The 13,302-nt window shown below is 31.7% G+C and overlaps 1 protein-coding gene across 1 annotated transcript; it reads left to right on the forward strand.

Annotated features, from left to right (window-relative positions):
• Positions 1 to 679: 679 nt before the first annotated feature.
• On the forward strand, positions 680 to 11,119 carry LOC148624912 (uncharacterized). Its single transcript, XM_088568037.1, has 15 exons — positions 680 to 1,213; positions 2,010 to 2,212; positions 2,458 to 2,601; positions 3,338 to 3,473; positions 3,876 to 4,037; positions 4,426 to 4,568; positions 4,851 to 5,015; positions 5,738 to 5,778; positions 6,096 to 6,215; positions 6,975 to 7,088; positions 7,369 to 7,482; positions 7,675 to 7,788; positions 8,144 to 8,257; positions 8,668 to 8,801; positions 9,190 to 11,119. Exons 1-15 carry the CDS (start codon positions 1,022 to 1,024, stop codon positions 9,655 to 9,657), a joined length of 2,364 nt encoding a protein of 787 aa, XP_088424163.1. The 5' UTR covers positions 680 to 1,021; the 3' UTR covers positions 9,658 to 11,119.
• Positions 11,120 to 13,302: the final 2,183 nt, after the last annotated feature.

Below are 13,302 nucleotides of genomic sequence, written 5' to 3' on the forward strand. Positions count from 1 at the left end.
TTAATTATTATTTTATAAAAATTGTATGGAATATATATGTATTCATGATAATATTTTTTGTCATAAATGTTTGTAGATTTGCAATTCAAATATTTTGATTTTACACTTCGAGGATTTGTTTTTGATTTGTATAAACATTATGTTATAAATACGTGCCTTCGTATTAAATACACGTCCATTGCTTCAATGAACACGATATTTTTAAAATAAATCAAATAAGTTTAAATGTATATATGGACTCCACCTTTTTTTATTTTGTGTAATGTTTCGCGATAGGTTGATGCTGAGAAATGATTCATTATAAAGAATAATCACCAGCAACAATGCATAGACAATACATTCTACCCATTATTCTAGATTGGTATCGCTGGTTTTTGAATTGCGTTTGTTGTCGTAACAGTAATGCACTGATTTATCTTTAGTGTTAGTAAAATACAGGCATTGGGTGACAACTAGCTTTAGACGATCTTCTTATTATCTATGTGTATCGTCTGCGAAAATAAATTCACAAAAAATTTGAATTGTAAAATTTAATACATATTAATGAAATGCATGGCAAATTAACAGTTAACGAAAATTCATAGCGGTCGCAAAGTATAATCTATCTTAAAAGAAAACTATTAGATTTGTTATCGTAGCCGTGAAATAGTGGTAATTTACTCAGGGATAGACACTTATATGAACAAATATTGTCCAATCGACTTCATATCCTATTCGAAACGATAGTTCGTTTTTCTTGAATGTTGTATACAAACACTTCAGTCTTTCACTTTTCAAAATATTCACACACCTGCTTAGTAAATAATGATCTTACGTTTGATTGAGTATGTTGAAAATAGGTTGCTACTTATGTTCTGTTCCTTGTTGCTTATTTCAACCTGACTGTCCCAAAATAGAATATGAGCAATAATTGACAGGCAGCCAACTTCCTTACATACATTTCATTTACTAGTACTTAATCTTAGTTTTAAATATTTTAATCTTCCCGATTATTTTAACCGCGCATTTCATTGGTTCTTCCATGAAATATAAGCGATTGACTCACAATTTTTTTATTCTTGTAGTATTAATTCCAAACGTCTCACCGCAGGCAACGACAATGAAGTTGAGTTGGTTATCTCTTGTACTTATTGTCTTGTTTTGTTATACAGCTGAAACTAGTCATTTTAGAGGTGGCACAATAAGCTGGCGATATGTTGGTCCTGGAAACCGGGTAATTATTTTTGCTTATCATTTCAACCCAATAATAGTAAATCTAATTCAATTACTATAACTTTATGTCCGGTTCAAAATCATCGTGGAAATAATTTAAATATTAGTTTATTATATGACAATCATAAGAATGAAAATAAAATAACCAGTTTAATGTATATAAATAAATGCGCCATTTACCAAAGTTGTTATTGTTCATGTTCTGTTAAATCTGGCACTACAGACACTGAACAATCTGCCTCAAATCTCAATCTATTATCAGAGGTCTACAAAGGAGGAAGTATCAAAACTAAATTTAATTTATACGACAAACACTATGACCTATCTTTTGAAATTTCTAATTTTTCATATGTCAAGGAGTCCTAGGAAAAAAGGACACTTATCATTCCATTCCACCTAGCCAAAATAATTTTTTTTTTTCAGAAAATCAGATTTTTTATTTATTTTTTAGTTTTGGTGTGCATTTGTTAATATATACTATGTATAATGTTTTTTTTTGTACTTGTCATTGGCCAAGATTCTGAGGCTGTTGTTTCTCGTTGCAATCATTATCTCCCCGATTTTGTTTACGTTTGTAATGTTTTGTATACGTTTTACTGAAAGAATTCCTAACTTTAAAGAGACAATGGTTTTTTTTTACGTTTGTAATGTTTTGTATACGTTTCACTGAAAGAATTCCTAACTTTCAATGGTATAAATTGAACAAAACAAACATTTTTGTTTTTGTTTTTTGTTTTTTTTTGAAATAATGGTTTTTCGTAATTGACTTTCCTACAGACTGCATTTTATTTAATCAGGTTGAATTTAAGTTCAAACTAGCTTGGCGACTTGGGATGGCTAGCACGTCAATATGGTCAGCAATGCATATCAGTGGAGGATCTAGCACTACAATGTTCAGTGGCTCGTATGTTCAGACGGCATCGAATTCCGTTGAAAATTGGGAAGAAGGAGAAAGAACTTTTCAATATAATCTGCCTTCAAAGGGACCGTTTAGAGTATTGTGAGTGGTTTTAAATACACTGGCGTCGTTTCGGTAACATCGAAATGATATATTTAGTAATTTGTGATACAGAAATAATGCATTGCATCCTGACTGTATTTATGAAGTGTACCATTTGCATATTCGTTTCAAAAAAATGATATTTGATATGAAAAGAAATACCTGCTTATACATATTTATGCTTATACATGTACTTTAAATTTTTTTTTTTCAAAACTAATGACTTAATAATGTATTTTTAACAGCTTTACAGGAGCTGCGTGGATATCACTAAGTTACGGAGGGGGCGGTGGAAGCTGGAAGATAGAAACAACGGTTGACCTTCACCACAGGAGTGACACTTATACTCCTAATCGCAGTCCACAAACTACCAGTCGTGCAATTTATAGGTAAACATTTTATGGTAATCTATCTATTATTACCCCGATAACTGATAAATATATTTTTTGTCGTTTCCCTTATTATGACGTCAAAATTTAAATATATAAATTTATATATATCATCGATGCATTTTAAAAGCGTTTATTTGATGATGATTTGTCAAACTATTTAATATTGAAGTTCTTCCAAGGTCAAAATCTGGAACACACATTACCATTTATTACCAAATATATGAGAAAGTGGTTATATTTTCGTACTTCATAATGCATTTCATCACTTTCTCCAAAAAATGAGAATAATTTAGATTTTTAATGAAAAATTTACAAACAAATGGAATAGATATTTCATCCTAAAATATTAGTTTATTGTCTCTTTGACATCTGACGGATATCCTCCTAATATGTGTTTGCTTTGCTTGTGCATGTTTTGATAATGTCAAAAGTACCTTGAATTATTTCGAATGTGCCCCTAAATTTTGTATTCATATTATTCGGTTATTCGGATGAAAAAAATGTAGTATACTGAAAAGTATATATTGTTTCCAAGCGTTTCAGATGGTTTTATTACATAATTCATTAAAATAATAAAAATATTGACAGTTTTATATGTATAAGTGCGCGTCCAATATTTTGACTTTTGCAGAACTTAATATATCTCTTTGTCTAATTAAACATGTTATACAGAACATTTTATATCACATTAAAGCATAGAGATAAAATTTGTTTCTACTCCCTTAATGTTTAGGGTCCAATATGGATGTCATGTGACACTACAGATACCTGTAGTTGATGCAGATGGCGATAATGTACGGTGTAGATGGGCAACTTCAGCTGAAGCATCATCTATAGCTTTGATTTTCCCTAATGCTAATTTGGACAGGGTAAATTGCACAGAAACTGTATTGGTGCTATAAACTTTAAACTTTTAGCTATACCTGTAACCGATCATATGTGTAACAATAAATTAAGTTAAAAACGCGAGTTTAACAACATATCAATTAATTGATTTGCAGTCAGAAACTTTTAATTGCGTTATAAATTTAAGAAGATCTTTATATTAAAGGGTTTTTTTTATCGTAAAGTATATAAGAAAATGAATAAAAAGGGTGTTTTGCAATATGATTCGTATAAACATTTGTTAAAAAAATCAGTGGCTGTCAAAGGTCTCGTTACCCCAGGTTTGAATTCCTTGATAACCGTATACTTAATTGTTTTACTTTTGTAGTAAATTGTATACAAATCAAGCGTTCCAAAAAAGTAATAATTGTGAACTTATATTTCAGGAACGATGTAGAATCAGCTTTACAGCTAATTCAGCCAACAGTTATGTAAACAACGGATGGTTTGCTGTAGCTGTTACTATAGAAGATTTCCCAAGGAAAACAACGACTATTAATGGAAAAACGTATAATCCTTCGACACCTATATCACAGGTTCCTCTTCAGGTAGATTGATTTAAGTCTTTTTCTTTTCGAAATATTATTTTAAAAAATCCATGTTTACTTATTTTCAAAACTGTATTCCAGAATTTTTTTTTTAAATTTCAAGTACAAAAGTACAACTTAACTGACATAAAACCATTTTGTCAGATAAAGTAGAACAGGAGAAATTTTCTCGCGCTTCATGTTTTTTTTTATTGACACATTAAGACATATAGCCTTTATGCTACTTCAAATGAACGATTGTAAATGATATAAATGAAAAGAAGTGCAAAAACGATACGCGAAAGACTTTTGAGCATGCACGTTTCATTATTTTGTTAGAGCATACGGTTAATTGGGATATATTGGTTCCTTTACGATTTATACTTATCAAACAACTTTTCGTCATTAGTTTTTAGTGCGTCCAGAAACAATGAGTGGTTCCTGTAGTGACAAACCAGTGTTTGATGCCCCTACATTAGCAGAAGGAACTGTTACCCTGCTGAAAGCTGGTCACACATTTACAACTGGCTTTTATGTTCGTTCCAACACAAGGTAGAATTATTGGAGCAAATAAAACATTTATTCCTAATCTTCAATTTCAACTGAATGAGTATTACACTACAAATCAATAGGTCTTTCATCGGTACACTATTACACGAATCTATAAATTTGTACCTTTTATTTTATCTATTGTTTATCTACATAATCAGAGAAACTAAACGTGATTCCTTAGTCTTCTTATTACCATCAATGTGTTTTACTCAGAAAAGCATGGATCCTTTTCTTCAGTCAAACTGTTTTCCATTATTTATTTCTTTTTTACTTCTTCCTTAGTCTAAGGGTAATTGATATAACCGGACATACAGGAATAAGTAAATCTCCGATATCACCTGATGACCAAGGTCGATCTAAAGTATGGAGAGTGGTCATTACGTGGACTCCGACACAGGCTGATAAAGGAACTCATATCATATGTGCTTCGGCAGAAGATACAAACAGGTTAATGTTTTACAAACTTTGATTTCTAAAAATATATTGAATTTAATTTTAATTTGGATGTTTTTATTTTTGTCAAAGTGTTAGTTTACTATATCGTTAACATCAACATATAGTGCACTTCTTAGAAGTTTAAATAAAGGTTGACAACAGTTGGACGTGGATTCTAACTAAAATGATATACCAAACACCAAACTTGTTCCTCTTAGCTTGATATGAACTTTTACAACACTTTACAACACTTCGAAGAGTGTTAAATTGATCTTTATGACAAGCATGAATCTTTAGTGATTCAATTTAAATTTGTATCATGAACATTAAACGCGAGTATCGTATCATTTTATAATGAATGATTTGTTCAGTTCGAAATTTTTATTACTCTTGGTGTTGAAAATAAAATGAAAATAATTATATCAATTGGTCTAAACAGGTTTCCTTATAATTAGAAGTATTTAATGTAACCAGACTTCTTTTTAACAAAATACAAACATGATTAAAATGATATTTTGGCGAATTATAGCAGGATTTGAGAAAGACGCTACATTACAAACCTGGATTTTGTAAATTAATTAAAAGTTGACGTCCGAGTTCTTGTTCGGTTGTGTAGGTGTAAGTCACTGCCTGAAAATGTTCGAGTTGCACTATAAATACCTAATTCTACAATATTTGCCAGCATCACTGTCGTATTATAAAAAAAAATCTTGTTTTTTTATTGTATTAAACAGAAAACTTAGTGACAGCAGATGTATAGCAGTGGTAGCATGGGGTATGTATGATAGTGTCATATGTTGAATATTAAAAATATTCGTAGTATTGAAATTAATCTGATGATCATAGAGGCTAAAAGGGCATGCTCGTGAAATAAAAGCACATCTACAAGGTCGTCTGTGCTAAAAATTGAGGAAATGCTATTATGCCACTCTTTGTATAGATGAAAAAACCTCACATCTGAAAGGTCAAATCGTATAATTGAGATAATGTGAACATAATGTGCAGTGTGTGCGTTTTTTATTTTGTTTTGATATTGATTTTTGTTTTTGTTTGGCTTTCTATTAATTTTTATTAAGTTAATTTTTATTTCAGACGTTGATCCCTGTGAGAGCAATCCATGTGTCAATCTTGGAACTTGTGATCGAGTAGGATTGTCAGAAGATTACGTTTGTGCATGTCTTCCTGGTTACACTGGAAAGAATTGTCAGACAGGTAATGTTTTGGCATTCTGTTTATTCGAAATGTGGATGAAATCTTGATGATACTAGCCCTGAATAAAATATTCTCGTATAGTTGCAAAGTAATGTTGAGTCATATTGCTTTAAAGCAACTTTGATATAAAATTTAATGTGCTGACTGATTTTGACGATGTTTTTGATAAGGACTAATTACATCATTTCAATTAGATAAACCACTTGAACTTTACAAGAAGACGGGATAGTGTATATTTGTTCTATGGTTTACTATCTAGTGGGTTTATGTATAAGACTAATAACAAAATTAACAAAACTGATAAAATATAGGCAGTACTCAAAAGGAAATGTCAAATGGGAAGTCCGTTTATCAAATTACAATATCAGGGTAAAAATCGGAAATTCGGAAACGACCACAATAGCCTTGACTTGGTCCAGGCATTTTTAAATGACACAGGGGTTAAACCAGGTTTTATAGCACGCTAAAACTCCCACTTTCATCACGGTTCATTACTTCCAGTATATTTCAACACAATAGGGCAGCATTTTTAAAAATATGTAAATCCAAGCCACGGATTAAAAAAAAAACAGTCTTGAATTTTGTGGTTAAGTTGCGTCAACTTCAAGATGAAATAATAATATACAAGTAAAAACCATCGAAAATATTTAACATTCAGATTATTTCTAGTGATATAACATTTCAACTCAAACATGTATTGACAATTTATTGTAAACGTATTTAGTGCATATCATATACATGTTATACATGTAACTTCAGACATAAATGAATGTACATCTAACCCATGTCAACACGGTGGGGACTGTCTGGACCTGATCAATGAATATAGATGTCACTGTAAAGATGGCTATACTGGTCTTAACTGCCAAACAGGTATTTTAAACTGTTCTTTCTTTGTTATGCACAGTTTAAAACAGAAATAAACAAAAAAGATACAAGTGATGATATCTATCATATTCATTGTCACGGAATTAGTGTAAAATTTACAATACCTAACCGATACGTTGTATGAAGTATCCAAACGGTAATAACGGGTGTGTCATATTTACAAATAACGTTCCTTTAAAATCATGTATTTTATTTTTACATTATATGTATTTAATTATATACATGTAATGTTTGTTTTCATATTATGTATTAATTATGGTTTTAGATATCAACGAGTGCGCTAGCAATCCATGTAGAAATGATGCCACATGTCAAGATCTTGTCAACGGATATGTATGTCACTGTGCAGCTGGATATACCAGCACCCATTGTGAAATAGGTATGTTTTCCCCTATAACAGGAATATGTTAAAAGAAATTTTATAAGTTTAAAAGGTAAAACACATGCTAACGGATACAGTCCTGAAAGATATCTAGATTATGAAATTAAATACTATAAGTGAAACATTTACCATGTCAAAGATATAAATAGACTTAGTTTTAAATGTTACAATGATTGTTTTGTGTTTTAGATATAGATGAATGTGCTAGTGATCCATGTATGAACAACGGCACATGTGTCGATAAAGTTGCATCCTGGTCATGTGCATGTCAGCCAGGATATACAGGACTACAATGTCAAATAGGTAAGACTGCAAAATACCCGTGATGAAAGAAGTTCAGTTCACGCATGTCCTTGATTCAATACAAATATATGTGTAAGGAAAGACCAGGAAATCGATGATTGTCTACTGAAGTAAATGTTGATACAGCCTGAATACATAAGTATAATCGATCAGCATAAAATAAAGTATACATTTGATTGATTTTATTGACTATAAAAGTGACTTGAGTAAATGATTTTATTTTAATTTTGAATTTTGAAAGTGCAGTTTATTTCTTTTTCTTTTGCGTTGATTAGATTGTAGTTGCTTTAAAAAAGATATTGTTTTGTAAATGAGCCGATCATTTTATTTCAGCAAATTATTATTGTCATTACAGATATCGACGAATGTGCTAGTAACCCTTGCAGGAATAATGGTACATGCATCGATCTTGTAGATGAATTTTCTTGTCAATGTACTAACGATTCTGCGGGTGTATACTGTGAAACATGTAAGTGATTTGTTCAATACCTTTAAATGTGAATTCAACATTGTGTGTAAGTCTTGCAGAATTTTGCGATTAATAATATTTCAAGACGGTTAAAATGTCAATATAGGATTGTAACATTGGTCAATGACATACATGGCTTTAATGTAAACGGTATCAACCTGTTGTAACCAGTCAAAAAAGCAGTTTTTTTCTCCGATGAAAAATTGTCTGCACCTTGTATGTATACTAGTTAATTAAAAATGGTGCTTTTAAACCATCAATGAAGATTTTTTTTAAATTAAGACAGTCAAAACCTACATCTATGTCAGTACATACTTTGTCAAAACGAAGTTTAAAGTTTCTGATTGATAAAAAAAAATAATTAATAAATCACATTTATAAAAATTTTGAAAAAACGTTTGTACATGTAGGGATGAATCATTGTGCGTCGTTCCCATGTTTACACGGCGGTCAATGTGAAAACCATTTAGGAGGTTTCACCTGTTCTTGTCCGGATACATGGAATGGTGATGTATGTGAATTTAGAGATATCAACAGGACTGAGGTAAATTCATGCTTCAAGATTTCATTAACATTCTCCTTCTAAATGTTACTAAATTAGATCTAAAAGGGGCTTTAACCAGAGGAATTATCGAATGAATAATTTGGGGTTTTTGTGTGCTTAATTCTCAAAGGAACTCATGAAAAAAAATAAAGATTGTAATTTTATTTGTTACATGTGTTTCTTGACAATATAACGAACCTCTTGTATAATATAACTACATTCATCGTTCGTGGTTGATTTCAACATGATTCAGAAGAAAAGCAGTTCTAAGGTTTTGTTTTATACGGTTGGTCTAACTACTGATGAATATTTAAAAAAAATATATCATATAGTTGCATTTAAACACAAAAATAATTTCTATTCAATTTGTTATTTCATTTATTTCCAGACTTGCAGAGATCTAGAGTACACTGAATGTTCCTGTCGTATAACATTACCAAAACACCCTGTGAAGAAATCCTACATGATTGAAAGTGGTGCGGTTGGAATGATGACTGGGCTTCTTGCTACAGTTGCATTCTATATCGTATGGTCACTCTGTGGTCAAAACAGTCCAAATATTCCAACTTCAAACAAAGTACAATGCAAGGAAGATCTATTTATCGAAGATTTTTCAGGAACACAAAATGAAGATGCGAAAAGTAAAACATCAGAACATAGTAACGATAGTAAATTTGATGACAGTTCAACAAGTGATCAAATGGAAAGTCAACAAGGTTGTGATTGTTTTATTGATCACACTGGTTATAATCACTTTCAAAGACGTGATGAAAACGATAAACATAATTACAGGTACCATAAATGTCGCGGTAGACAATCAAAATTAAATACATCACTTAATAGCTCAAAGTGCTGAAACATAAATGAATTTTACAAAATTAAATTCCATAAAGCGCTTTTTGTACTTATTGTTGTCGTCGGTCATTTATATAAAGATTATAAATAGCAATATTTTTCTGTCCTACAAAAATAGATAAAACATATCATTTCTCATCATATTTTTCATTAACCTTAGTCTGTACATATGCCCAAAATATGCTAGGTTTGATGGCAATTTATGACCGATGGTTGATAAAAGAGGCAATTTGAAACATTCAATGTAACATATGCCACAAACAAATGTTATTGAAGTTACACTGTTACTTGTTTTATTCTTGTGTGCCAAATGATATTTCCTGAACTTTTTGTACTAGTCATAGATAGATGTTGTAGCTCTTGGAATATAGACATTTAAAGTTAATTTGTTTATATTTTAGTGTTGACAGTTTCTTTAATTGTTTGACATATGCTATAACAATTATATCAAAAATTGGTAATTTGAGTAATTTGACGAGTTTTCTTAGCTGTCAATCTATTTTTAAGGGAAATAACTGTTTATACAAGTGTGTGGTTAAGTAATTTACTGAACATTTTAGCTAATTCAAGACACATTGGTATATTTAAGTTCAAAGATGGGTAATCCTAGAAAAAAAGATTGATCATCATCTGTTACAGTATTTGCGTATCAAAAGAACGTCACAAAGTATCGTTTCTATGCAACCTATCCTGGTTCCCGGGACTACGTTCCAGGTATTAGCTACTAGCCATACACTGTCAAGGGATATATTTTGATAATATATATATTATGTGTAACGTACTGAATATTGCGATCGGTAACCAGTCTATGAAAATTAGGAGGTCAATTGGTAGTTTAATTTATCCGGACATATTGTCCATATAATTCGACAAACTCAAATGAATAGTTTGAATATTAAATTTCTCGAAGCAGGTGGCCAATATTTCCTGTAACAAAAAAATGAAATGAAATAAGTGTTTCGCTGATTTTTACAGACATAACATATTTTGGCTTCATTTTTAACTAAGGTCTCACTAACCACTTCCGGGTCAAATGGCCACCCCCCTATGTAGTACCAAAAACACACTGAACCTAGACATATGCATTGTAAGTGCATTATTTGTGTGTATTATGATTAAAAGTAGTCAAAATAAAGCTGAGAATGTGTACTTTAAAATCATATATGTAATTAACGACAAAAGTGTATGAATATTGTTTACATGTGTGAGTAATTTGCCTCCATGCTGTCAGTTAGCAGAACAGGTAAAAATGTGGATTTTCAGTATTATTTATTCAAGTAAATTTTGTGAAGAATTTCTACTATGATCGTACCATTAGCATAATGATTTTGGAAGCCTTATTTTCCAAGCTTCGCAACGGTATGCAGCTTTAAGATGTCATTTGTCCTGGGAATTCACAGTGAGACTTTGAAAATTACTTTTTTAACATGTAAAGTAATGGAAATGTTAGAAGTGGTTAGTGAGACCTAAGTTTTCATTTCAAACGTGGATGTACCGCAAAAAACAAGCATCATATAGATGAATTCCTCTATTTCAAAATGTGGAATTAACAATTGCAAAACAAGCAACATTCTAATAATCGACTCAATCTTCACTAGTACCCTTACGAACAAAATCTTTCACACAAGAAGCCATGATGATTTAAGTTGCAAATCAACGAACTTAATCTACGGATTAGAATGCAACTTAAGCGGTCTTGTACATGTCGGTGAAACACAAGAACAATTAAACAAGCGAATGTATCATTGTTCGGGAATTAATACCAACAAATTCCCGACAGTTTATCAACATTTCAATCAACAGGATCTTTCAATCCTCTCTATAAAAGTTCGTATTTTTAAAAACAATATATACCATCCAACGAACAGTCCTGTCCTAAGTAAAAGCTTTCGTAGAGAAAGACAGGAGTACTGGATACGCAGACTAGGTACTTCAATACCTTACGGGTGCAATGACAACATCAAAGTATAGGAAACCTTTCAGGCCAGTATAACAATAACATAAATTTGATGAATTTATTCGACAAAAATCCAAGACGGATAAGGAGTCATGGTCATCGCCACTATACATCACCTAAGATGCATGATGTCTCCATAGTTGGTTTTCTTCCTTTCATACAAAAACTTCTTGGACTTCATCACATTCGAATTTAACTCGATTTTATACCTCTCACTCTATTACACTCCACACTACCTTTACAAAACAAGTCTTGACACTCCTGTTTCTGAACCTACCTCATTAGTATATACTTTTGGCCATCATTTTTGGATATTCGTTTCCACAAACTCTTTAAACCAGTTTGTGTTAAAGGTCAGGATGAAGAAAAACGATCATTACTTGCACAACCTTTTTGGCGACAAAGGTACAGATGCAATGAATTTGGATGACATCCTCCATCACAAAATTGTAACGAACAAAAGTCCCCGGTACTTCAAAGACAAATCAATACTTATCATTTCATGTACTTCACCTATTACATCCAAAATTTTCAATTTCAAAAGGCTATTGGAGACTATTTAGGACTTCCAGGCTAAACCACCTGACTTTTCTTGCAAAAAATCTTCATTAAAATATGGTCTTTTCGGTCACGGAGATTCATACATAATCGAAAACGAATCTCTCCATAAGGTCCTTTCTAAAGGTTCCAAGTACCGTGTAATTATAATTTCAAAGTTATGGATGCCGTGAAAGAAAATGGACAAAACGAGAACAAGATGACATTGATTTGCTGTCAGAGTTGATAAAGGCTGTGAGGTCTTTATTTTTACAACCTATGACAGTTTTGAGAAGTCGATGAGCGTCAATGCTACATCAGTTTTCATATACCCCGATGTAGCATAAACATTGTCTACTATACATGCCTAGTATGTTGTCGTACCAGCAGAAAAAGCCCAAAACAACATCGTTTTTGTCTGCAAAATGTATTACATCCAATGTTTATCATCAGAGGTTGACGTAAAAAAATAATAACAGTAATAAGACCTATACTGTTACCACTGTCCAAAGAAGAGATAGTGGAAAACCATAAATCTGTGCTATCCTCCTTTGGTCTCTCTACCAAAGACGATGATTGTGATCTACCGTCTATGTGCTAGATTCTTAAACTCCACAAGAATCCATACAACCAACGCTACATTGCTGGATCTGCAAATTGTACTAACAAACCTCTTTCAAAACCTTTAACTTCTATACTCACAGCTGTCAAAGAGGGTCTCAAGTCCTACAACACTTGTTACTCCCGTAGTGGTATGTATTAAATGTGGATCCTGAATAATTCGAAAGATCTTCTGGAAACCTTTAATTCAAAATTATTATCAGAAAACAATAGCGTTGATACATATACATACTCAGTTTAAATACCGACTCAAAAACATTATATATCGTTGTTACTAAAATAAGTCGGCACACCTATGTACAAATATGTAGTTCTTGGTAGAGATTCATCATACTTAAAAAAAAACGATTCCAAATCTTCCTCCAAATATACCGAAGGAGATATTTTCAAAATGCTTGAATTTTTTATCGACAACATGTTTGTCAGATGTGGTGGACGTGTTTATCAACAAACTGTCGGCGTTCCAATGGGGACAAATTGTGCTCCTCTACTAACTGACCTATTCGTTCACTCTAATGAGGCTGACTTATT

The sequence above is a fragment of the Perna viridis genome, chromosome 2, assembly GCF_037379345.1.
Source record: "Perna viridis isolate PV_CMFRI_1.1 ecotype Kerala chromosome 2, ASM3737934v1, whole genome shotgun sequence".
Classification (NCBI taxonomy): domain Eukaryota; kingdom Metazoa; phylum Mollusca; class Bivalvia; order Mytilida; family Mytilidae; genus Perna; species Perna viridis.